The 27,833-nt window shown below is 42.2% G+C and overlaps 1 protein-coding gene across 1 annotated transcript; it reads left to right on the forward strand.

The window, feature by feature from the left end:
- Positions 1–16,758: 16,758 nt before the first annotated feature.
- LOC108154555 lies at positions 16,759–17,286 on the forward strand. Its single transcript, XM_017284858.2, has 2 exons — positions 16,759–16,826; positions 16,894–17,286. Exon 2 carries the CDS (start codon positions 16,894–16,896, stop codon positions 17,236–17,238), a length of 345 nt encoding a protein of 114 aa, XP_017140347.1. The 5' UTR covers positions 16,759–16,826; the 3' UTR covers positions 17,239–17,286.
- Positions 17,287–27,833: the final 10,547 nt, after the last annotated feature.

The raw sequence follows: 27,833 nt of genomic DNA on the forward strand, positions 1-27,833 counted from the left end.
TTCGTTTTTGTGATTTGTTGGTATTCTTTATGGCCCATACACGCATACTCGTACGAGCAGAGCGAAGAACAAAGTTTTTCCCGCTTAGTGGGTCAGTGTAATAATTTGCACAATAGCAAAACATCGAGCAAAAACCGAACGATAACATGGAAAACGTGCAACACGGCATTGTGAAAGTGCGGAGGGGAAGAAAACAACATCCAGCCATGAAAACCCGCAATCCAGAGGCAAGCCCCTTCTCGTTGCTGTTGTTCTGTTTTAGTGTTTCCATCGTTTGCTAAACGGAAATCGATGGAAACTCTTTGCTTGAGCTCCGGCACGTCGCCTGGCTTATCGCAATGGAGAAATGAAGAAAAAGGGAAAGTGTTCTCAGTTATCGTTATGCGAATCGGTCTTTTCCCTCAACTTTGGGCGACACAACAAAGTGACAACGATTGAGCGATAGAATAGCAAAGAGTTTTGAATTCTGAAGAAATCGAGAGAGCAACTTTAAGATTTCTTGGCTGAGTAATTCTTAGTTCTATAAGAGTTACAATTTTCTGAAGTTAAAACAGTTTTTTGTAGTCCCAGTGACTAATAAATGTGAGTTTCTCAGGCTTAAACTAGTAAAATTATGCTTAAGCAATGATTGCCTTTTAAGTGCCTCTCATCCACACATGCATAGAAGTTACAAAGGTTTCTTTTAGTTCCTTCTGATTTAATAATATTTCCTTCATGATAGGCCCTGAATTGGCCCTGAAATTGCATACCCGTCACTCAAAATTAGTAAAGGGGTATATTATGGTGAAAGTCGATGTGTGGTATCGACAATTTTGGAGAAACGTGAAAACCAAAAACGCAGAATCATAGAGGATGACCATATCTGGCAGACTGCCGAATCTTAATCAGATCGGATTATTAAAGTAGCGAGAAGGAAAAAATTAAAATAATAAGCTCACATACTATAAATTCTGACTGAGAACCGGGTATAAAGTAGAGCCACTGCCTTTGCCGCGGCTCACAACGTTCCCCTCGTTTAATCTGATCCGACGTTTCTGATTTGTAATCTACTCAGGGTGAAAGGGCCTTAAAGGTGTAATATAACTTTTTAGAATATTATCCTTGATATTACTATTGAACCATGCCTGGTCTTTATGAAACTAGCTAAATGCTATGTATAAAAATGATACTTTCTGCGAATTTCTGTTGACTAATTCTATAAGTAAGTATCACAAATTATGTATGTTTCAGGTCACTGTATTACATTTTCATCCAGTTTAAACAGCTAATTTATAATTATTTTTCGAAGAAATCAAAGCGAAAACCCTTTTAGGAATGGTAGCTCATACGCATGTATGTGTAGCTGTTGGAGCGGTGGAGGTTTATGTCAGTTTTATGCATTAGCATTTAGCAGGGCAGCAAACTGCATTGCTAAGCGCCTCCGCAGCCTTGACCATTGTTGTGGGATGTTGGCTGCTGGCTTTTCTGAGGCCATAGCGGTGGGTGTTCCAGGGTTGGGGCTGGCTGCTGCCTTCGGAGGCCATAACACGCATAATTACATGCCGAGCAACAGTTTAGATGCCAGCTATTAAAAATTAACTGCCAGCGCAGTAAAAAGCAAACTTGAGGGGGGGTTGCGAATGGCGAATCGGATGGGGGGTGGCACAGCGAACATAAATGAAAACTAATTTCGAGTTTTTTCAATCTGGGTTAAAAGGGTCTCGTTCTTTCGATGCTCCGATGCTGTGGCTGCCACTGCTGCTGCAGCTGCCGCTCGCAATTTTTAATCAGAAGGAAAAACCCTTTGAGCTCGGCGAGGAGCCAAACGAGCAGCCATTCAGCGAGTTTTCCGGATGTTCGGTTTTTCTTTTTCCTTGCTGTGTGTTGTTTGTGTTGTGGAATTGAAAACTGCTGGCTGATGTTTTTACAAATCATTTGCAATTCATTTGCCAGGCACTTATAAAACGTTTAAAAGCGAGTTTTTAATTACGACCAGCTCGGATGCCTCCTCTCTAGCAGAGATACAGCTATGTTTATCCACTGTAGATACTGTATCTTCATTTGTATCTGTATCTGCAAGCGAGTCAATGACTCGGCTTAGCTGCTGCTGGTATTTGTGTGTGTAGGAGTATTTGTTTCGCATTAACTAAATCAACCGTATTCAAGCGCCTGCTGCTCTAGTGCTCCACTGCTCCAGTGCCGCCCTCCTGCTCCATTGCCATGGAAGCGGCTTACTCTGAGACTCTCAGGGCGGCTTTTTATTGCCATTCGAGCCCAGACAGGAAAAGGAATGGCTGGTGAACACTGACTCGTGTTCGTATGCATCCCAGTTGCATGATGATGCCTCTTTGTTACACTCCCCAGGCTCGACTTTTGTAATCAATGTGGGCAACTGGAGAGCTGGATAGCCCGAAGCCATGGGCACAGCCAGCCTGCATTTAGATGAGCAGATAGATTTGGAGATTGTAGCCAGACCTCTGGAGGAGATAACTTCAGTGGAAACTCCTTTAAGCCTCAGGTCTAAGCCTTCATACCACCTTAGCCCACTTTGAAAGTGCCGCCCTGCCCCTGCAACGGCAGCTAAACATCTTGCGACGAAATACGAGGAGTACTCTCGCAATCAGCGGCAATTGTAGATGCAGCAGCCAGCACGCCAGCCACCCAGCCAGTAAGTACTTCGGTGCAATGGCCCAAGTGCAGCATCGATGCCTGTCATTGCCTCGGCTGCTGCCACTCAACGACTCCTGCCTGACTGGCAGGACTGCTACTGCTAGTGGTACTGCTACTGCCACTGCTGGATGCATGCATCATGCATGATGGCTGGGCTGGGGCACATGGCGAGGACAGGCACAGAGTCGGAGCGAGAGACGCTCGCTGCTGACATTCGTTCCGTTTCGTGCAGTTTTTGTTTGCTTGCCTCCCTTTCGAGGCAGTTTGGTGTTTGTCTTGTTGGTTGGTTCTGTGGAGAGAGTGGGGATTGGGGATTGGGGGACAGGCGTTGGGCGGGTGGTCCAGCATCAGATCCACATCCAGATCCCTCTTCGGTTGCTGTGCTGCGGCGTTGTTTGTTTGCTTTTTAAAGTTGCAATCATTCTACACATTACACCATGGCAAACATGACCTATTTTATATCCTACTCCTCCTGCTGCTGCTGCTCTTCTCGGCTCTCGGTCTGTCCCTGTCCCTGTCCCAGCTATTGACTTAAAAAATTCATTTCGCTAGATTTTTTCATTAATTGCAAAATAGGCTGTCTGCAAAATTGGTCTGCCTCTTTCAATATTTTATGCCTTTGTCTGCCCCTCGGAGCGGAGGAACATTGCAGCGGGACTTCTCGTTCCGCAGCGGCGCGCCGCCAGGCAGCAATGAGAACAACCAGGAATACCAATCAGAGAGGCCATTCCCCTTGTCGGGTCGGCCTGTTAATGACCAAAACGGAGTGGTGGTTTTTTCTATTTCTCTGTGTAATAAAATATTCCGACCAAGTGAAGATGATATCTACGACACACAAGGTTGAACCATCCTTTTCTTCCTTCTGCAGTGTTTGCCGACATTCTTCTCCAGTGTTCTCTATTCTTAATGGGTGTCATGAGGGCATATCAGGCTGCATCATAATTGATTTTTGAAGATATTGGGTAATTGGGTGAACGGGTTGGTGGGTTTGGGGTAATAGCTGCGACGATTAGCTCAAGACTGAGAATGCAAGGGCTGACGGGGCAAATTGCAGGGCCCTATGCTGCAAGCTTAAACGGAAGCGAGAGAGTAGGATAGCCCGAGAGCGTAAGAGCTACTCGGGGCCGCTGCTAAGCCGACAATATATTTAAATCGAGGCTTAAGCTGGATACTACTAAATCTGGCAAAATATCGTTCTTAAGTGGGGTTCATAGAGGATCTTTTTAGATGTTCGTAGCACGAGGATAGTGATTAGTAAGTAGGTGAATTAAAGAAGTTTAACGGACTCTAGCCAAATTGTTTGTTTATGCTAGACTCTTGTTTGTAGAAGGGTTGATACTTTTTAGATTTAGGAAGCGTAATCCAACGATGATCACACAGAATGAAAGTCGGGATACGCTATATGAACTTCACTATATATTTTCCTTCTGTTCACATTGAGCTTTGGTGCGTAGTTATTGTTAGCTCACTAGCTAAGGCCGCTCGATCATGAGAGCGCTAACAGTGAACTATATGTAGCTATACGCTATACCCCGGAGCGACCACTGGCTGTCAGAGAAGAGCCGTAACTTCTGTTAACCTGGGGTCTTAACAGCGCTGCTGCCCTGAACAGTGGGTATTATTGAATTATTCTAATAGGACATTCTAAGTACTATGTGATTGAATGTCATAGGCTATAGTTGCTACAGGCCTGTGATATTCCTGAGCTGTTGGTGTGCCCCTAACAGCGCTGTTGCGATATTACACCTTCGTTCTTTAAGCATTTTTTGCTGTTGTATGTATGTTTTCCATTTGCATACCAATCTTTCAAAAGGTTCCTCTTTTTCCGCTGGGTAACAATAGAGTCGACATTCCTTTTTCCATACCTTTCACATTGTTGCCATTATTTTGGCAGTCATTCTTCTGGTTTTCCGTCTGCATTTCCTTTTGCTGCAGTTTTGTTTGGTTACTGGTGCTGCTGCTGTTGTCGGCGGCAGTGAAAATTTATACATACACATGCGAAAATTCCTAGATGCCGACAGGGTCTCCGTCTCCGTTTCCCATCTGCATCGTCGTCGCCATCGTCATGCGTCAACAATGAATTTTATGGCTGGCCTTGTGCGTGAGTTCGTATGGGATCTGCCTCTGCCCCATCCCCTTTCCTTCCGTTCCTTGCCGTTCGTGCTCGGCCATTTTTATGTAGATTTAAGTTAGTGCCGAGCACTTGAAATTGATTGGACAACTATTGGCTTCAAAAAATTAGAGCGCAACGCTCCCATAAAACTCAACTCCAGTTGTGCTCTGCGTGAATGTGTGTGTGTGTGTATGTTGGTGTTGGTGTTGGGGAAATGCAAACATAAAAGTCTAAAACGGAAATGGGAAATGGCCCTAGTCGCTCGAGAAGAAAGAGCTCGTCTCCGCTCCCTAAGTGAGTTGTTACAATATGAGCAATTTGTGGGCAATTTGTGCCAGCAACTTTTGTTTGCCAAATGTTTCCGAAACTTTAAGTGAGAAGAACAAACAGCAGGAGGGCCACACAATTTATAATAAATCAGAACGTTCTGGTTTCTTATAAATTGTTTCTCCTTAAAGTACTCAATATTTGTATTTTTCAAGCTAAAAATTTACTTCATAAAACCAAATTTAATGTAATCTAATCATTCCATTGGTGTGAAAAGATGTTTTACTTTAAGTAAGATTTTGTTGCCCTAGGTCGCAATCAATCCCCTTCCATTAGCATTGACATTCGACAGCACTGCGAGTCATTCAAATTGATTTCCGCCTGACTGACAGTGCACTTAATTCCTTCAATTCAGACCAAAATCTTAATTACACTTCACCTGGCGAAATTGATTTTCGCCGTAACCGAGGCGCCAATCGATTCTGTGACCTTTCGCCATGGGATGGACAGAAGTACTCGTAAAATGGAAATACTGCATAACTTTTGGCAGGCAGCAGGTAATACGAGTAAGTGGGTTAATAAACCACAAGCCAGTCGGGAAAATCTAGCTGAAATTCCGTTAAATAAAAAGCAACTGCCGAACAGGGTCGGCCCCAGGCCTCCGGGCTATACGATAATGGAAATTGAAATAATTTGCCCACTTTTGAGCCAGCATACTAGAATTCTTGTTGGCCGCCTCATAAATCAGAAATGTGCGGCCAAGATGACAGCCACTGAGCGGGGGGATTGCGACGAGCGGCGGTCGAAGGGCCCAACTTTAACACACAACAGCCACGCAAGCTGAAAAATATCCTACACAGGGCTAGTAAATACACCAGCACACACACAGCAAACACTCACATGCAAATGGCGCATATAATAATAACTTCATGGCTGGCGCGGGTCTCGCAACAAACAACAAAGAATATTGTTGCCTACTTACAGGCGCAGCGCGGAAAGCAGCAAAAGTTTTTTTTAGCCCGTCGCTCGTCGCCGACTTTGGTGGGGCGCGCACGCAAAAGTCAGCGACTGCCACGCCTCATGTATATGCACTGGGGGAAAATTTACCCACAAAATGATACCCTAACTGCAAGTGATTTTGCCACACAATCGGCTTGCTAACAAATCGATTTACGGAACTCCCAACATGATTAATCGACTGTTATTAATTGTAGGGTAATTTTTGTGGAAATCTATCAATAGAACAAGTTAATTATCTCCAAGATACAGCTTGAAAATATATTTACGGTCCCTTATTTTGTTTTCTCAGTGCAGCTTTGGTCTAGCTCCTTCTGCCTAGTAGATTTTTTATGGCCGCACAAAAGGAGCTAATGTTAAATTTACTGAAAACGTTTGTTTCAAGTGCTTTATTATTATTTTTCTTCTTCTCGATTTTCTTCGTTCCCTCTTTACTGTTTTTCGCTGTTGTTTTTCATTATGCAAGTTTTGCAGACATGCGGCTAGGGCAAAGAGGAGTTGGAGTAGCAGTGAGGGGAAGGTTTTCAGAGCAGAGCCCTGAGTGAATGCCTTTCAATGCATGTTCAAGCGATGGCATAGCCTTTAAAACTGAAACAATTATGCGACAAATGCAAGGAGCAGGTAAATGAGACGGGGCAGAGGGGGTTAAGACAGGACAAAGGGTTTGTAAGAGAGGGTAAAGGGAAGGGGGGCAGACCACCCAGACAGGGGTAGGAGCACAAAGCATTGTAAATCATCTTGTACTGGGGGATCTCCCTGTAAATGCCAAAGCGAAAAGGGGCAAAAAATGTTGGAGCTGGACATGGCGCATACTGTTTATTTTTCATCTAACAAAAGGGGGTTGAGTTGCCAGTGTGGGGTGCATTCTACGATGGGGGGGTGGCTGTGGCAGAACACCTGCAATGTGCCAACGTCATGTTCACCTTTCAACCGCAACGGACACTTGTGTAAACAAAAAAGTAGAAAGCAACTAGAAACGAGATCCTCTTGCGAGAGTCTGCTCCTTCTCCTTCTTCCTTTTCTCTAGTTTCCACCTTCTCCTCCACTCCTCCCCCTGGTCTGGCATAGTCTCGAGTCGGAGAAAACATTTTGCATGCATAGACATGCACTGGCCAGCAACAGGGAGCTGCCAGAAGAGGAGGCTGTGAGAGCAGAACTGAGCAATCAATGGAATGCCAGGCCACAAGGCCAACACCCACCATCGGGAAGGAGTGGCAGGACGATTACGTAGACAGAGAGCTCCTCCGTTAGAAACATATAAATGGCCGACACGAGGCGACACCCGGTGCCAGACAGAGGCAGAGCCGGGTAGGAGGAGCAGCAGCAGCAGCCCCATTGGGCATGCATTTAATTTGTATTTTATGCGATTTATGTTTACTTTAGTTGGCACTCATTTTGCATTTTTATTGGCGCGCATAAAAATGGCACAGAGAATCCCCGTCGCCTCCGATGACAGTCGCGCTGAATGAAGGAAGGGGGTCAACATTGCAACAAATGTTGCAATCAAGCCACACAAAGGTCGCCCACAAAATGTTTGCCATTTATGGGCGTCTCCTTCTGCTTCCTTTCACTCGCTTTCCTTTAGCAAACCCAGCCCTGAAAACCCATTGAGTAAACCTAATGCTGGGTTATTAAAAGGGGAGCGGAGCAAAAACATTTGCGGTTGGTTAAGCTCTAGCTCTAGTCTCAATTCGAAGGACTAACAATTCCAATGAAAACTTTTGATTCATATTAATTACATTTTTAAGCCCGAAGCAGCGTGGGGGTGGAGGTGGGAGTGAGTGCTGCCCGTAGGCCAAAAATGTACTTTGAAAATAAGCTATTACTTTGCTTGAATGTTAATGGAATTTGATATTGGTTTTAATTAGCTTAATCACGTACTTGTTAACGGCTGATAATTGCAAAAAACTCTTAATTAAAAATGGGAGATCACTGATTTATATTTTTACATGTAGGAAATAAATCTTTTAATTTACCCATCGTTTCTCGATTTATTTCTAGCTGTTTCTTAATATTCATGCATATTCAACAATGTAAGAATAATAATTGAGATATACTTCTTTGTTTATTTATTCTTCCCAAAGTTCTATCTTAAATTTTGACAACTTTTTTCTTTTTAAATATCGAAAAGCCTCCAAGAAAATTATTTTTTCTCCTCTCAATGAGCACTCACTTTCATATGTTTCATTCTTTCGGTTTTCAGTTATTTTTTTCTCTTGTGCCTATTCTTTAAATTTTGTTGAATTTTTTTTTATAATCTTGATAAATTTGCCTTACAACTTTTAAGTGCTTGGACCTGGATGGCGGCCATTGATCAGTTGCCGGCCAAAAGAGCCAAAGAATTTGTAGCTATCAGTTTTCCGTTTTTCATTTTCCCCCAGTGGTGGCTGGTGTCTGGTGCCACTCATAGTAGTTTACGAGAACCGCCAAACAAGCTAACCAAACCGAGCACCCCTCTGTCCCTTTCTGGGCAGAAAAGCCATTAGCAGGCAGGCAGACGTTTCGCCTTTAAGTGGAGTCGAGAAAGCAGAGAGCACAAAAACCCACGGAGAAAAAAATCTATCTAAAATAAAAATAAATTGTTAAAAAACTTGCAGAAAAGGAAATATAAACAAGCTGGCTCTTGGCCCGTGCCGTTGAATGTCCTTTGCTGAATTTAGTTATTAAAATTTTTACTTCGCCAAAGGAAAGGAAAAGCTGGAGCTGGAGCCGCATGGCCAAGACGATGATGATTTTGATGGCGATGATGGCTTTCATTCTGGCTGGCATATTGATAGGCACAACTTTCTAGCCTCGAGGACGGGTTCGAGTTGGGCCTCTCGACGAGCTGACGAGCAATTACCTCCCAATTGCTTTTCGCCTTGCCCCCATCCTCTGTCCACGACCTTTGGCTGACTTAAATCCACTTTACGCCCTGGCCCGGCCATTAATTGGAGGCAACATCGGTCGGAGACGCCCGAGATGCCGGAGAAGAAGAAGAATCCCAAAGAAATATGCTACTCAAATATTATTTGTTTAGGCAAGCAATTAAAAGTGGATGGCCACAATATGAGTTCCTGAAAAGCCCCGGCAGCAATGATTGTTAAAATGTTGGCAAATTGGATTTTTGCCAGCCAAACGCAGACAGCAAACAGGACAGCAAAATGCAGAGATGGACGGGGGGCTTGGCAGGTCAGTTGGTCACTTGGTGGCATCCTTCTCTCTCTCTCTGATAATGGTGCGCTCGTCCTGTAAAATAGGCGTAAAATGAAACTTTTAAGTACTTTATGGGCAACACTATAAAAGAAAAAAAAAAACCAAACACCAACACCCAGAACAACCAAACACATCTGCCATGTGGCGCTGCTCCTAACTTTTCTGCCTCCTCCATTGCTCTCTGGGATCTCTCTCCATGAACTAAAACAACAATTGCTGCAGGGCTAGGGGATCTGTAGGACGGGGTCTGCGGCACAGCTGAGATAGGTTGTGGCCAGAGTAAACTTTCAACCGAAAACTGAAACGATGAAGCAACTTTTGGTCATATTCTAAATATCACACCGGTTGTAAAATGATTATAAAACATAATGTTGCAGCAGTACTGCCAGGACAGGGGGCAGGATGTGGTGAGGAGATGCTGCAAGGTGCCCACTCAAGTATCAAAAGTGAAGCAGCTTGTGGTGGCAAGAGGATTATTGCGTGGAATCAAGGAAACAAGCAGATTGTAGAGTTAGCAGATGGTACGAATATATTTTTTCATCATGTTTAGAAATTATTCGTAGAATATGGAAGTTAAGGGCTTTTATTTCTGTAATCACTCTTAATTTCTAGTACGCTACACTCCCACATAACTTCTCAATCAACCCCCGCGCATGCCCATTAATGTGGGTCCTCCTGTGTGGGTTCGCAGAAATAAAATTATTTCCTAAGAAAAGTGTGCACATCAACCAAAAAACTATAAAATTTCGATAAAATTTCATTATTATTTCTGGCTGCTGCTGCTTTGCTACTGCTTTGCTGCTGCTCTGTGGTATTTAGTGGCCCGAAAGTATGCTACATTTTGCTGGATGCCTGCCTATTTTTGTGTGTGGCTGCGTGTGTGTGGGGGTGTGAAAGAGAAGCGATGACATTTCATGCACGTTCGTGACTGATGCGAGAGAGAGGAAGAGAGCGAGCAGCAGATGGCCAGTAACAGAAAATGCTTTGCATAGTTCTAGGCGCGTGCCAAGATCAAAGACCGTCTCGGTTATCAATAAAATGACAGAGCAATAACAGAAATATATCAGGAGTAGGAGTAGGAGCTGTATCTGGGGCAGCATGAGTATCGGGAACTCCAGCTGTAGAAGGGGCCTGGGTGAAACAAAAGCCTCCATAAACAAACATCAGCAAGCAGTTGACAATTGAAGTTTTTTGTTTGGCACTCGCATTACGGACACGCTGCGTATGCGCCATGTGAGACCAGCCAAGGGTCGCCGTCAAACGGGGCTGACTGACTGACAGGCAGAGTGACAGACGGCACAGCAGCAGAAGCAATAAAAATCGCCTCCATTCGAAGGCCCAACAGCGAGTCCAATAGCAACACCCATCTATAAACGAGTCCAACGCAAATTCGGGGCCATAATCATAAAGATTTTCGGGCGCACAAGTCAACGAAAGTTCTATGCACTAACTACATGGATAAAAACAGTGTGGCACTTGTTGGGAGGATAAAAGTATACTTTAATTATCATCTTTTAGAAATATAGCATGCGTATTCACCTAGCTCAATAATATTCGATACTCTTTGACAAATAATATTACTAAAAATACCATCAATGGTTCCACTGTATGAAAAGCCAATCCTGAATCCATTTTTATTCATTTACAATCCTTGCGAGTATTGGAAGTCATAAAACTAATTCCCTTCAATTTCCCCTTGATTTCCAATTCACAGTTTTTCGCAGACAATTTAACAAAGTTGAAATGGTCCCGGCAAGAGTATTTAAACTTTAGTTAGTCCCTTGGAAAAATCTCTAAAAATCCATATGTATATATGTAGATATAGCGATTGAAATGTATTTGAAAATGGCAATTTACGCACTGTTAGGGACAGTTCAAAAAAAGATTCTGCTGCAGGCAAGGCACATAGTGTGTCCCCTTTTTTTCCGGGTGGCAGGGTCTGCAGAGAGATCCAACCCAATGTTTGCTAGGGCCACCGAGTCGGGGATGGAGTGAATGGGCAAATGGGAGGATGTGAGCATTGGGATGATGGTTTGGGGACACATCCTGGGCCCAACCCTTCGGGCACATTGATGCGCATACATATCTCTCACTGATTGTCGATTTGATTACGTCAGTGGTCAGTGGAGTCCCCGTGTCCCCTGGCGTGTTGAAGTTCCGTCCACATCCTGGCTCTGGACCTGGACCGAATTATGCCAAGTATTTGCTTATTACTTTTTTTCCTGTGTGCCTCCCATCTCCCATACCAAATAAATTGACATTTGTTATGAGAAAAAGGTTTGGCCTGAAAGTGCAAAAATGCGAAAAACTTTGCCAATGTCTTTAACTATGGGGATTCTCGTACGAATGTATTTCATATGATATGGGAGAGAGCACATTCACTGAACGTTTCGGCATTTACAGATATAGAAAGAATAGAAGGAGGGTATCTCACATTTGTATTGAGTTAAGAGATGGCTTAGGGGAGTGTTGTTTGCTGATTATGGCAAATAAGAGTTGAAATCCAGATGTGTTAGAGAGCTCTTGTTGTGTAAACAGACTCTGCGGACCTCTGTGTGTGGGAACAACTAGAGATACATACTGATGGGAATACAAAATAGTATATAAGAGACGTGTTCTTTACTAGTGAAAGCATTACAAAGATCGCAAAACGCCATTCGACATAAATATCAATAGCTGGTTAAATATGTCAAATATAAGATAAGTACCAAAAAAATAACAAATTGTAATTCGATGTATATTTGGTACAGAAAATGCCGTCGCAGCGACGAAAAGAATATGTGTTTATAGTATAAACTTTGTACAGATTTAGCATCTCTTCCATTTTCTTCTTGCTCCCTTATCGCGACTGCTTCTTCGCTTATCGATGGACTTATTTCTAAATATGGAAAGTCAAGAGATCGTCTGCGTTCCTCAACATAAAGATAGCTACTGAATTAATTCGGGAATATAATATATTATCTAGCAATTCTCATCTCGATACACGGTTTAACTCAAGATTCTATCCATATTCATCGAATGATATTAACCACCGATTAAATACTGCTTCTCGTAAGGGTCTTATTCATATTGTTTTTCAAAATCGATTAATAATTTCCCATACAAAAATTTTCAGAGACTAAAGATTTTTCCTTTTCTCACCTGATCCCTCTTAAGCCTGCTGAACGGGACTGTACCAGCAAATGGGCGACTCCCAACTCTCTCGGAGCCATCCCTGGGCTTAAATGGCGCCACTTCACTCACAATTCAATTGGAAGCCAGCAAATAGTAGCAGGCATCTTGATAAAGCCGCCGAAGGAATAGGCGCAGCGGAAGCGGAAACAGAAACTGAAGCCCAAGTTGAGACTGAGGGAGTAGGCACCATGACACAGTGAAATCCCGAAGATGGCACCCAAGAAGCTCAACATAAAATAATCTTATGGCAGTCGCAGACCCGGTAAGTACTGCCAAAGCACTTACCAGGCCGAAACCTATCGCCACCCCAGCCGTCTGGTGGCTCCCCCGTTGGAAAGCTGCCCAGAGGAGTGGAGCGCCAGCTCTTGGTACTGCTCCTGTTCATGGGTTGGCTGTCGTTATTCCCAGGACGCAAATTATGCATTAAGCTATAGAAAAATGCCGCATAATGTTATCAGGCAAGACGATAACGATGGAGGGGAGCAAAGAATATAGGGACGAGCTGGAGCTGGAGCTGGTAGCCATGGTGATTCCATCTCTCCATCAGCGCGAATGAGTCAACTCGAGCGCAATCAAAATGTGTAAATTAGCACTCAGCAGGCAACAAATCCTCATTGCCCGGTGGCAGTCCCACCTTCATCTTCATCTCCATCTCCTGATCACAGCGGACGGCAATGGCAATTTCCACTTTAATCTCCGCTGCAGTTGGTAGTCGAGCTGCAGTCTGCGGCACATGGCCGCAGCTTATAATTTCGTTTATAATTACACGCAAAGCCCCCAAATGTCAAATGCCAAGCAGGAGCAGGAGTCCCTGCACTTTCAGCTGTATTTCGGTAGCGGCCAACGACCGACGCGATGACAGTTGTAGTCGACGATGCAAAAATTTGTACCCAAAGCCTGGCGGCAACACTTTACCTAATTACCACAGCGCACGCGGCAAACAGGGCAAGGAGAGCTCAACGGATGTGGACTGAACCGAGAAGCTCCACTCTGGTCTGGCGAGTGGCACGTGGCATGTGTTATATGGCAAGGGGCAAGGACCAACGACCAGTGGCCTGTGTAGGAGCAGGGGAATACCCGAGTCTTTGGAACCACCATTGCGACTGCAGTTTTAGCCATTCAATTATGCACAGTCGGAGGGCATAAATGGAATAAAGAATTGTCAAGTTTTCTACAGTTCCTCTGCAATTGCGAATGGAATCGAATTAAACGAAATAAATAAATCGAATATGAGGGGGAATTTTTAGGTGTTGCAAATAGAGATTATGATTATTAAGTGCCACATGTTCTTAATCAGAAGTCCTCTCTACACAGAGACTAGATTACAGAAGTTTCACTTTTGTGTTCTGTCCAGTTGACTAGATTCTACACAATTTTGAACCTCCGAACACGTACTCGAATTGGCCACATTGCTAAAATGGTCGGGATAGTCATTCCTTATTAGAAAAGAGCACAGAAAACACTATGACGCGCATTCATATAGAGGACGCGGAATGACTTGACCACCATTTCATACTCTTCGGTGTCCTAGCATATGGCCATATTGGTCATGCAAATGGGCAGCAACGAACCTAGAGGCTATATATGGGAAATTATTATAGTCAGGCCTGCCAGAGCCGAGCAGATATTGTCCGATTCAAGGGCGACTTTTCTTCAGCACCCAGGCCGAAGAACAAGTACTGGCGCGCCTTGGGTTCGCTGTAGTTGGTTCCCCCTAGGAGCACAGGACAGAGGGCATCTAAATAGGTGACCTGACTGAGGGCCTCGATGGATTCCTTGTTAATGACTTCCTGGTTATTTTCATTTTTCGAGTGCCAGTTAGGGTTAGTACCCGATGGTTAGGGTTAGGGTTAGCTTTCGAATTCGTATGAAGTTCTTTTGGTCCATGCACTCGAACCGACTAAGAATAATCCGGGATTACTATGAACACAATAGGCAATACAAATTATAAATGACCGATCTATCAATACCGGCAATCTCATCTTCATGTCCTCACATAAATCTTCCAAAGGAAGATTCAATTAATATTGTAAGGTTCCTCCGAAGAACCATCTATAGCTCCACAAAGCAGAACGCTTGTCCCCGTTGCAATTGTCGTATTCTATTTCATTCATCTTATTCCTTGTTATGCTATCTTAGTCTAATTAGCTGCTAATTAGCAGACAATTGTAAGTTAAATAAAACAATAAATTTCAGCTGTGTATTTTAAAAAGATCGTAAAATGCATTTTATTTACAAATTTATCCAAAATCAACAGTTTCAGGGAAACACCACTTCTTAAATATCATTAACAATTTGATCGGAATAATAATTTAACGGTCTCTAAAGGGTAATTGAAACTTTCATACGCTATCTTACTGAACTCATCGCCCTCTTACTTATTGTAAGGAACCTGCTTTGATATCCCAGTAATCTGTGACATAATTTCTCTTGCCTCCCTCTCCCACGAAATCCACCGTTAGCCTTCCTGGGCGTATGAGCAATCCCTTTTGTTAGATCTGAGATACATTATAAATTCGTTCTTGTTCTTTATTTTCTGGGGTGAAAGGAATGGGGCAGGCTAGATAAGAGCAGTTCACGGCAGCACATGCTGAGCACGCTAATCAGGAAGTCCTTTTATTGGGGAGCCTAGGCCTAGTCGGAGGGCCAAAAAATGTGCTGCGCTTGACTTATCCTCAATAATTATGGCCTCTTTGTTGCTGTGTCGATAAGAATGTTGAAATAATTACGGCCTAAGCTAAAACTTTGAGCCGGATGAGAAACCGCCGCCAGAAAGGCGCCTCCGCTGGAGAGAGAGTGAGACAACGGAAGAACAAGGGGGAAAAAGCGAATTATAATTGCATATGGAAAAAAAAGGATATTTGGGAAAAATATCTCAGCCTGAGCAAAAGTTGCTAATGTCTTATTCAAATTGAATATGAGAGGCAGCAGCATCAGCCTTGGGTTTGTGCTGGCTGGAGGAGAGTGAAGCAGAAACATATCGAGAAACTCAATTACGAATTCATTTCGCTTGTCAACTTTGACAGACGCACAAATGGAGATTGAGATGGAGACGGAGGCAGATCCAGGACGTATCCAGAATCCAGAGCAAGAATGGAAAAACTCTCCTTTACTAATTTCAGCTTGTAAACATATTTTAACAAAGATGTCAACAACGTGTGAGCGACGCACGGAGAGAGAGAGAGAGAGAGAGAGAGATACAGATAAAGAGCGACATCTGCCCTAGTGATATATGTCTTTCATATAGGAATACCATAAACAATGTCATTTGACATGCAAATTTATTTATGAAAATAACAGACGCACGAAATACAGAAATACTGAAGTGGAGAGACAGAAACAAAGCCGGCCCCCGAAAAGGAGGAAAAATCACAGAACCTACGCACACATGCTCGATGGAAAATGAGCTGCTGAGCTCAGCCGAAAAGACGAAAAGGCTACGCATGGGCTGGAGGATGGAGGAAAGTCAGACGGCAAAAGGCAAAGGACCCGGGCAGAAAAAGAAATTCAAGCGTAAAGAGAAAGTAACTTAAGCAGCGGCAAACTGAGCAAATAAAGTGGGGGATATATGTACGTATATGGGGGGGTGGAACATGGTGGAAGGGGTAGTACCCGGTCTGGCCTGAACCCGGACAACAAAGTGGAAGTTACGGCACTCGCACAGGCACCAACACGCACACACACACACTCGCACATGCTGAAAAATTCAACAACATGTGGCCGAATGCAAGAATTTTTTGTGTGTATCTCACCCTCCAAATGTTCTTTGCTAAGGGGTATTCCGATTAACTCAGGGGGTTTATATTTCGTTCAAAATATTCCATAATGTTTCTAGATATATTTTATATATTTTCTATAATCGTCTGTACAAAATCATGCTATAACGCGATCTGGGGTTGAAATGTTACCGAAAATCCTTAAGACCTTGCTACTTTCTAACTTTTGTTCTGTTTCATTCTGAATCCATTTTCGACTCGCTTTTGTCACAGGTATACTTACTCAGACGTATTGCGTTCGCCCTCGAAAACATAACCAGCAAATGAAATGCTTATACATTTTTCAAATAAGGCTAACCAAGTGGGATAAATCATTTTAAAATTTTCCGACAACTGAAGAGCATCTTAGTTTCGTTTATCTTTCCCTCGCATTTCTCTCAACTTTCATTTATTTTCTGCTTTTTATTAAACTGTGGAGCTTCAACTTCTTTAACGTTGCACAAATGCATTAGATAGTAAGAGATTTTTCAATAGAAAATATTATTTCAAACCATCTATTACTTATTAGATGGTTATTTCCCCGCTGACCTTTTAAGAAATTAAAAAATACTTCAATCAGAGCAGGCTCGGCAGAATATTTCGCACATACATAATCGTAGTCGGCATACTTCAATTCCTGTCGAGATTTCGTTAAAGTAAGTCATCTACTGTAAGAATCTTATTGCCTAGATTCCCAGACTTGTCTGCTTATTATTCAAAAAGATGGACGAAGACATAAAAATGGCCGACCTGTCGCAGGGGCCCTCAGACGCCGCAATGTTAGCTGGGCCATCGAAAAATTTGAACAAGAATAAGATGGGAAATCAGTCTGGTATTCTCACAACACGACTAGCTTACAAGCATTTCCTTGAAGAGTTTCGCAAGACAGTTCCGGAGAAGACCGAGTCCGAGCAAATGTTGGAAGCTGCAGCCAAGTGGAGCTCCATGTCCCTCGTAGAGCGTCAAAAACTTTGTTACCCTGAAAAGCAGCTGAAGAACGACGATAAGACTGAAGAGGGCGACGCAGAAGAAGATCTTAAAAAGATGAAAAACTGCTTTGTGTCTTAACGAATGTAATACATATCTCAAGAACTTTATTAAATGTGTCCAATCCACTGACAAATTTTGTTACTTATTAGAGATAAACCATTCTCAACTAGAAGAGTTTATTTAAAGGATAAGTTTAAAGTCTAAGAAAATTCCTTAAAGGTCCAGTTTAAGCTGTATTTCATAGATAAATAATCGCTGAGATGGCTCTGAGGCTATATATCGATATATCATTAAATTGTGGAGCTGCAGCATCTTTAACGTTGCCCGAAGCCGTCCAAATTATAAGATTTTGGCTTAGCAATAGCAATAGCAAGGTTTATTTCAAAGCACTGTTTCTATCGCTTTCATTTCAGTTTTCTATTATTGTTTGGGTTTAAAGCAGGTCCCTTTAATATTTATTCCCGAGCAATTCAAGAGCATCTCCAGTGCGGCGCTTACTTAATCTCCCCTCAACCGACTCTTATCTGCCGCTTTTGTTTTTGCGTTAGCAAAGAGCACACGGAGGGTTTTGTTTCAGGGGGGCTGGGGAACAGAGTTGACCCGACTCCGATATCTTTATGCTGGATGCAGACAGGACAGGCTAAACAATATGTGGATGGCCAATATTTTGATAAGTGTAAGCAAAAATAAACAGGCCGTGAAGGGCAGGACAACCCAAGAACCCAAAAAGAACCGAAAACCAAAAAGTTGTGCAATCCTCGGCCCAAAGCAAACTGAAAGTCGAACCAAAAGAAAGTGGGAGGAAGAGATTTCTTTTTCCTCTCGTTTGGACCAGCTCCAGTGCTGAGTAGTCTAGGGACATTGACCATTGTTAGGGAAAGTTTCAGACAGCAAACAGTTTTTTGTTTATGCGTACGAGTAGTCTGTCTTTCTGTGTCTCTGAGAGTGTCCCTGTGGGAGGAGGTGTATGGCTTCTTGAGTGAACTACTTTGGTTTTTATAGCCAGCTTCAAAGCGCCATAGAGACAGGAATCGTAAGGTGATAAGAGGGAAAACCCTGTTAAAAAGAGCAAAAATGGGAGGGACAAAAAATGAACTATAAGTAAGAGAAAACTGAGCGTCTTAGCATATACACATCTCCTTCTCGAAAGAAACAATTGATATTCCATGTCCGATTTGTTGGAGCTGCCTAAGTCGCAGTTCCGCTCCTATTATTTGTCATCGTTGACAAACAAAATATAATTAGGCATTTGCTTTACTTGTTTCAATCTTGGCCACATAATATTATTATGCCAGGCGGCACTTGGGGCCCCCGAATGCCCATGGCCATGGCCAATAACCAGAGCTAATTTATTTAAGACGCCAGCAACATGGCCTTAATACGAGTATTTGCCCAGGCAAAGAGCAAAGGGCAAACTCGTGCCCCCCAAATTATTACTTGGTCACATATGTACTGCGCATATATCCGAGCGAGTGCTGGTACATACTCGCTTGTAAGTTCATCCAATGATTCTGGAAATAAACCGAAACACAAATTGAGGTGTAATCAAAAATACATTTTTCTTTAATTAGCTGAGAAAGGGAGGAAGGGTGGGGTATGGTTGCAGGGAAAACTCCTGACAAAACCGTTAACATTTACACATCATTAGTACGAGAGCACGACGACCATCAGGCATTTACGATATGTTGATTTTTTCAAGGAATCCAAGTACATTCTTCATATTACAAGTAGGCGTGCACTTGAAATTTAAAAAATGAAGGAAGCTCGAAGGGGGTACGCCCATTGTTTGCATCCCCTAGCCACGGCTGATGGAGGGGAGAACTCAAGAAACTGGTTGGTCGACTAGGATGTACCCTGCTTAAAGCAGTTGGACGAAAACAAACATAGAACACGAATCATAAAAACCTTTTTTCTCCACCTTGCCACCAGTACTCGCTGTGACACCCCTGTTTTGAAACCAGTTGGTCGGATGGAGAGTTAAGCACTCCCCCTGAGGGTGCCATATGCGAAATATTTGCATAAAAATAACACCAACAACAATGTTGATGTCTCAGTTGAATGGTGATTGTGACTCCGCCTCTGAATGTGATTCTCAAAATTCCAAATTCCCCCTATATATCCCCCCTGTCTGTAAAACAGCCCCAGCCCAAACCAAAGGATTTTGCGGCTCAATAGCTTATACCCGAAGGAGACGGAACAGACCGTAAAACGAAGGACTTGTTGATAGGATAGAGGGGTTGACCAACCATTACCAACAACTGAACGAAATCAATTCGGATTTAAATGTATATTTTCCATAGATAAGCCCGAAATGCTCCAGCAACTGGCTCCATGCCAAACACAGACAAAGTTATATATTTATATGTATAATGCACTTAAATGTATATATATTTGTGATTCTGATAGATGTGCGTCAATAACGCGAGCGCATACAAACGATTTCACTTCCAGTTGAATTCGGCAATCGAGCAATCAGCCAATGGCCCATCCAGATCCTCATGAAAATAGTTGTGCAAATCGAAAAACTTGATGCGTGTACGTGATGGCGGGGGGATTCGGGGGCATACTGGTACACGTACAAACTGTGGCATAAATTGCGGTGGCATTGTTTGAAGTGCCAGCAGCCAGACTCAGAGTCGAACCCTGGCCAATGGCAACAAAATTCATGAGCCGCAAATTGTAGTTTCGCTGCAGCGAATGTGTCTATCAATGAATGGAGTAGCCATGGAAGCCAAGGGATGCATCAACGTTTGCGCTCTGAATATTTGACATTATGTCACACGGACTCATAAATGTTCCACCTCAAATGGACTCCGATCCCGTCCCCCACCACATCCTACTGTTGTGTTCTGCTGCTGACAATGATGGAATACTGTTTGATGTTTGATTGGTTTTGCTATTCGGCTCGATGTGGGGGACACTGAGACGAGTACGAGCTGCTAGGGGTGAGGTGATGGGTGGTGGATTCTGTTGTTCAGGGGAGGAATAAAAATGGTAAATATAAATAAACAAGCAACATTTTGGTGTCGATGGGTGGATAATGATTGATTTCGGGCACAAAAACGAAAGTGTTAACTATGCTCGGTCCCATGGTTACGCCTAGCACTTCCATGAGCATCGATAAAAGTGTATCCATAACTTTAATCCAGATAATAAATCAGCCTAAAATATGGAACATCTCACTTGAATATTTCGCTATAAATTCGAAGGTCAGCTCTCCCAAAGATCGCTAAAGTGATCCGCATTTGCTTTGAACATCGGTGGTTTCATTGAACATCTTGAAAATATTACCAGAGAGAAAATAGGGCCTCCACTAAGTACTAGCGAACCCTCTGACTATTTTCAATACTTTGAGGATAAAGTAAACTCCTCAAAACCTATCGCAATTTAGTTGCTTTAAGTTCTCTCTCTCTCTCTCTCTCTCTCTCTCTCTGTTTCTCTCTGCGAAACGTGTGGCCGGGCATTTATAATGATTACGAGAGTTCATGAAGTGCCACACGTCCACATTCAACCCCATCCTGGTAGCTCCTGAAACTATTTCACGCTAAAACCAAAAGCTAAACCTAAATGCACATAAATCAAAAGCAAAAACTTTTGTTTTCAGCTATCACAAGCCATGCAGACACACAGATACGCACAGATACTTAGGTAAGATTTACATATAAATACATACATATATGTATGTATATGCATATCAGGGAATGCATGTGTGTGTGTGTGCGTCTAACAAAACAGTTAGTTAGTTGATGCTGTTTTCTAAGAATTTTCAACTGGCGAAACACAAACAAAAGAAGATAGAAAAGCTTCCTTCAGTGGCCGAAGCTGTGTATACCCTTCCGTACAGATCGCAATAAAAATGCTGACAATTATTGTCAATATTCTGAAGCTGAGTGGTTATTAAATTGCTATAAGAATGGATAAAAAAAGATGTTGCATACTCACAAGTAGCAATCCAATTTTAATAACTTTTAAACTTTGTTCCACACAAATTATATCTTGTCGACAGCTAATAATATACTATTCCAATTTCAAAGAATCTACTTATAAAAAAAATAGGAACAGGCCTATTCAGATTCTGATATAAAATATCGATAGACATCTGTATGTACAAACACATGAGTATATATGTATGCTGTTATAAAGTTTTAGACCTTGAAAAGTATAAGGTTTACTTCAGTTACTGTAAGCCATCTATTATGTTCAATAAAATAAATGTTAGAATTGTCTTTCATTGATTCCCAGACTTGTCTGCTTTTTGTTAAAAGAGATGGATGGCGACATCAGAATGAACGACTGACGCAGGGGCCCATCGACATCTCAATATTGGCTGACCCATCTACTAGTAATTCGAACAAGAAGAAGCTGTGATAGCTGTCTGGTATTCCCACAACACGACTATCGTACAAGCATTTCGGGGAAGCCAGAGTCTGAGTAATTGAGGGGCAGCCATTTGGAATTCCATATCTCTGGAAGAACATCAAAAGGTTTTTTACCCTGACTTAAACTAAAAAAAAAGACTAAAAAAAGGCTCAAGTTGCTTTGTGTCTTAAGGAGTGTACTACATATCACACGAATTTTATTAAATGTTTGTTGAATGAGCCAGTACTATAAGTGTTTCACTCTTCCACTTTCATAGACTAAAACATAGACATATGACTTTGCTAACTGACTATCTGCAAAAGCAAAGACAGCCTTATGGGAAAAGTAATCACTGAGAGCGAGAGAAATTTTTGCGAAAGCTTTGCTTTCTCTGCGGCATAAAAGATTGTTGCACTTTTGAGATCCAATTTTGCTTGCTGGCTGTATGCGTTGTCACAAGTAGTGCCTCAGTCCTTCGACCAATAGGGTATCTCTCATGATATCTATGCCTTCGCAGCATAGTAAGAAAAGTTTAATGTCATAAGGCTATGAGGCTATATGTATATCGATATTCATGCTGCTCATAAATATACAAATCTGTCTGTGTGCAATTCAACATGATTTTATCTCAGCGTTACAAAAATCTCGCCAAACTTTTAATACCCTGCTCCAGTGTAAATCACACGTAAATCAACAACAGCCGCAGCAGCAGAAGCTCATCATAAAACTCATTTGGTTCAGCCAACCCCTTCAACTCCCTCCCTTACCGAAAAAGCACTTGGCCGAAACGGAGAGAGATTGCCAGAGCAATGCCAAAATGCTCATTTCGTTGTCCTTTTTCGTCTGTTTCCGTTCCATGACCACAAAAATGCCTTTTACACACACAACCACACACACACAGAGAGACGAATGGAACCCAAATTAAGTACAACAAATGAGTTTGTAGGCCAATGCGGGAGTACAGGACGACGTATCGAGGCATTTACGCGTATGTGTGGGGGGCTACGGGGTATATGGGCTGTCCCGGTCAATCCCAGATCCCAATGCCAGAGCAAACAAGGCAGGCAAAATAAATTTCCGTAATTGATGTTGCTAATTTGTCATTTTCCATGGCCATATCTCAGGCACATTTACAGGTGGTCCTGAGCCCCCCGTTGAGTGATATGTCTGTCCTGTCCTGTCCTGGCCCATGCTCCAAAGCTCACCAACTAGGCAAGGATCAGGGAGCTACTCTCTGGGTAGAGCAGCCAAACAAATTTGTTACGCCCGATGAAATTTTTGATTCTAAAGCCGAGACACGCGCCACAAAAGCAGAGCATGTGCAAAAGGAGAGCGTTGAAATTTAATCGCATGCGCCAAATTAAACATCAAGAAAAAAATATGAAAAAATAAAGTATTGAAAAAGGCAAGTTAATTTATTTTTTGAAGCCAAGTCGAAGCTGAGGATACCCTTGAATGTTGATTAGTTCAATAATTAAATCTGGAAATTTACAGATAAATCAATTTAAACTAGTTCTAGAAAATGAAATTGGTAAAATAATACAAAATAATGGTACAGATTTTTATATTTATATATAAATTATATACAAATATTAACTATTATGAAAATTTATGTAATCCAAAAATCAATCTGTCCAATATAGTTTATGAATAATAATGTTCAAAATTATCAACATTTTCATTATTAACTTTTCTAAAATAAAACTAAAACGCCATTGAATTAAATAAATGAACAGATATAAACGAAACTTTAATTAATAACTTTATTATTGTCTATGGAAATATATAAATTATCTATATGTAAATATTATTCAATATATATGTATGTATTTCTCGCAACGAAATAGATCATAACAGAGTCGTCGCTGACTTGCATCTGCAGAAAAGTTATCAAGGCGCAGCATGAAATTTCATGAGTAAATTTTCCTCGTAACTTTTTTCGCCCCTTCCCTTTTACTTTTCGGGACTGCTTGAGTGTTGAGCCTTGGCTGGGACAGCCCAAGGGAAGCGGAAATGTGGTGGCACAATTAAAAGCCACGCCTCTACACCAAAAAACCCCGAAAACTTATTGGGCGAAGAAGGACGAGGAAAAGGGTTCTGTTCCTCTAGTTCGCTGACGTTGGGTGTAATTAATTCGCTCTTCTCAAACATTTTACGCACTGTTTGCTTGCCTTTTGTCTTTGGTGTAAGCACTCGCAGAGATCCTCATCCACGCTGACAACTTTAAGTCGAAAGTGGCCCGAAAAGAACTTCGGGCCGAAGAGAGCTCGAGCGCAACTCAATCAGCGAAAACTTAATGCCAAAGCAGCCAGAGATTCGCCCACAAAGTTATCTTGGCCTGCTCTGAATTATTGAGGAAAGTCCCGCCCAAACAAAGCATAAATAAACTAATTTAAGTTTTCTCTTTTGGCCGCCAGAAACACCAGAAATGAGTCTCGTTCTCGTTCTCTGTCTCTCTTTATGTCAGCTTTTTAAAGCACACTCGGCAGAGCCGAGAGTCCTGAGTTCCGAGTCCAAGCCGCGACTCGGCCAATTTGGCACGCAAAACAGATTTCTATGCGCTCCCCGTGAAGCACATCTTCATCATCATACTCTGAAGAACCAGCAACGAATTCCTGATTCTAACATAAATGTAAATATGATATATATATGATATGGATATCAACATTTTGGCAAGTCCGGTTTTTGTTTTCGTGCTTCTCTGGTGTATGCTGTCGGGGTGACGGGGCAACGTCAACGTCAACGCATTAGTGCGGCCAAGTCAAGACTCGGTTCAAAGTTCAACATTCCATCCGAGCGTAGGATTCTCGATGGCCTTCCTGGTCTGTCCGGCAAAAATTTGCATATTTGCGGTTGCGGTGTCCGCAACGCATGTGAAATGTTTTTCCTTTTCCACTTTTCTCCTCGGCTTTCTCCTCCTTCGCCCTTTTTCCGGGCTCGCTCTCACGTTTCTTTCGTGCGTGTGTGTGTTAGTGTGAAATTTAACGCCACTTTTTGCCGCATTTTTGGCCTCGGCTACTCCTCCACTCTTCTTCCATAATAGACTCTGCATAGAAAATGAGACCAGTAATTTGATGGCACCACATTGTAGCCAAATATAGGCAACCTGTGGTGGGTCGTGGTTCGGGTCCGGCTGGACAGGATGGGACACTCCCTCTACCAGCTACATCTATATCAAAGTAGGGGGGAGGAGAGGGTTTGTGTGGCTAACATTCGTGTGGCCAAATTTTTAGATAACATATCAAGGATGTTTGCTGGGGTCCACATAGTTCATGACTTTGTTTGTGGCCAGATCCAAACAAAGAGACATGCAACCGTGACAGAGAATCTGATGGCTCTTGGACTGTGGAAACTTTTGACAATAAATTTCTTACCAAGTTGAGTTCAGTGTTCTCTGTTTCGGTCTTAATTTCAACACCAACTTCTCTTAAATGCGATATATTTTCAAATATATAAAAGTATTAGGTACGCCCGAACGTGGATGCTAAACATAGCAAGAACACCTTTGATATTTGATCGATAATTATCGATTAATTTTAATTCTTTATTGATAGATCTTTATTGATCGAATCGGTTGTAAATATATTTTTTCTCTGTGACTGTCAATTACGTAAGGGCGTGTTTGTCTCCGTTCCAATTGTCGTTGTTTGTTTCATTTATTTCGTGATTGTGTTACACGTAATTGCGACTTGCTCACATCCACATTTTCGTAGTATTGTTGGATTCGTTCGTCTGTTCTTTCTACTTTACTATTTCTTACGAACTAACAAATTGAACAAATTGATATTCCTACTGATGGAAATAGGAATGCAAACCGTTCACAGTCCCAGTTACAATAAAAAACTTTACAATTGTGTGCGTATTAAAATGCATACACACCGAAATTTCGTCGTTTGATTTGACACAATAATACTTTTGAACATATTTTGTAGAAATATAATCTTGCTTTTTAAATCGGCATAACCAATATTAAGGGATTTTTAGCTACGACTGGCTTAAACAGAAGATAGAAGCTTTGCACGAGCAGCATCACAAGACCAATACCATCGCCAAGTAAACTTTCACCTGCAATTTCCACCCACCTTCCAGCCTCCCCCTGCCTAGCCAGTCCACGCACTTACACAGAGTTCGCGCTCAATCAACCCTGTCTTGAGCCCACTTAACACGCCCGCACCTCTTGCACTCGCACTAGCAACACTCGCTTTGATTTATTTGCCACTCCCCCGCGTCAGAGCAAGCGAGCACGCCATCCTCCCACCCTGCTCGACAATTGGCTTTGCGGCTACTTTGGGCCTACACTACCATGTAATTCCATGAGTGGGTGTGCTCTTCGGTGTGTTTCCCTTTGTGTGTGTGTGTTTGCACGTGTCAACAGTTTGGCAAAATGTCCAACGCTGCGTATACGCAATGTGCCGGGAGTTTCTTGTATGTATTTAAGCCTAAATTATTAACCGAAAGGCAGGAGCCGCAATGCCCATGCCCCTGCCCCGTCCCTCGTTCAAGCACAAACAATATTGCTTTCCCATAAACGAGCACTTGCAACTAACACAGACACATGCACAGGAAATACAAATACAAACAGGGAACACACACCCAGTCACACTCTCATAAAAGCAAAATGGGTCGCAGCAGCAATTTCATGAGTCATTTAACCGAGTTGTGCGATGCGATGTGAGCGAGAGAGCAACTGAAAAGAAATGAGAAAATGAGAAGCGTCACAAGAAGGATCGATGAATGTTTCGGGGGCTGGTTCCTATAGTCGTATGGCACATGATTATGTTTATGAAACCCTGTCTCTGTATGTCCTCGTGTGTGTATGTGTGTTATTGGACATTCATGCTGTTGAAGTGCGCACAAAAACATAAACACAAAATCGAAACGGAAAAGCAGAGATATCTTTGAAGGGGCGAAGAATGATGTACCCTTGAATATCGCTCGGTGCCAAGAAAGCTATCTATCGATAATGGTAATTGTCAAGGAGATACTCGTATAAACGTACTTTAAAAAGTTTCCAAACCTCCATTTTGTATCAAACATCCGGTCAAGCCGTAATACCCGTCTCGAAGGGTGTACAAAAATAAAAACTTGCAACGGATGCGAATGGCCAGTGTCGGACGGACCCCCTCCATGCCTTAGCCTTTACAAAAATGAGCAAAAATGTGCGTGTGTGTGTGGCTCTCCGTGCCAGTCTGTGCTCATAAATACAAACAAGAGACCGGACCGAAGAGCATACGGGGGAAAACGGAAACACGCAACATTCACATCCGCATTTGCCTTTAATCTGAACCGCATTTTGACATGGCTGCTGAATCCAGATCGAGCCAGATACAGCGGGGATGCCAGGACTGACCCAAAAGTGCGGAAATTAAAACATATGTATTTATAGCACACACATGGGCTCTCGTATCTCGTATCTCTCCATCTAACTACAACAGGGAAGAGTACCAACAGATGAAGAACAAGAACACTTTGCCTCGAGCTTAAAACTGACCCCTATTTCGGGGGAAAAACCTTTATGCTCACAACAATTGCAACAGCCGCAGCAGCAACAACTGTGACCACAAAATGTGTATCTATAGGGGAGTGTTGGAAGTAAAATGCAAGCAATTATAAGTGTTTGCTGATATTAATTGCATGCCACCAACTGATAACGAAAGTAGGCAGCGGAAAAGAGGGAAAATACACATGAAATATTAATTAAAGCAAGAAAACATGAGCTAAGTGATACAAGAATTAATCATTCACTCTTCAAAATAGACTTCATTTGGATTTTGACAACATCTTAGACATTTTCCTTTAATGTTTGGCAAATTCTTTGGCATTATTTTATTCAAAAATATTTGTACAAATAGTCTTTCTATCTATTTGTGCAAACTATTGATCGTTTCAAAATATTTCGTAAGCATTTCATTGAGCAATTCTGGTTTTCAGATATTTAGTTGATATTTCTAATCATTTTGTTAAATTATTCCGTTTCTCTTTATTTGTAAGGAATATTCCAAATATTTAAAATGGAGTGCTCGAACTTCATTTAACATACGTATTTGTTTGGAAGTTTTTAATATTTTCTCTCCTCGCAATATTCCATATATAGCTATTTTTAAACATTTTCTTCCCCTTAAATTTTGTATTCGAGAGTAGTCGAACTTCATCAATGTTTGGCAACAAAATGTGGATTCCCTGCTCAACTACAACTTTTTACTTTAGTATGGTAGAGCTAGTCCTGCTCCTCCTACAGGACGACATCCGGCTCCACCCCTGAAGAGGCTAAAACTTTTCATTCCCAAAAAAAAAACGAACAGAAAAGAACTAAC

This window comes from Drosophila miranda, chromosome 2, assembly GCF_003369915.1.
Source record: "Drosophila miranda strain MSH22 chromosome 2, D.miranda_PacBio2.1, whole genome shotgun sequence".
Taxonomy (NCBI): Eukaryota; Metazoa; Arthropoda; class Insecta; order Diptera; family Drosophilidae; genus Drosophila; species Drosophila miranda.

Coding starts and splice junctions, on each gene's coding strand:
- LOC108154555 (XM_017284858.2), top strand. CDS start 16,894: ATGGACGAAGACATAAAAATGGCCGACCTGTCGCAGGGGCCCTCAGAC.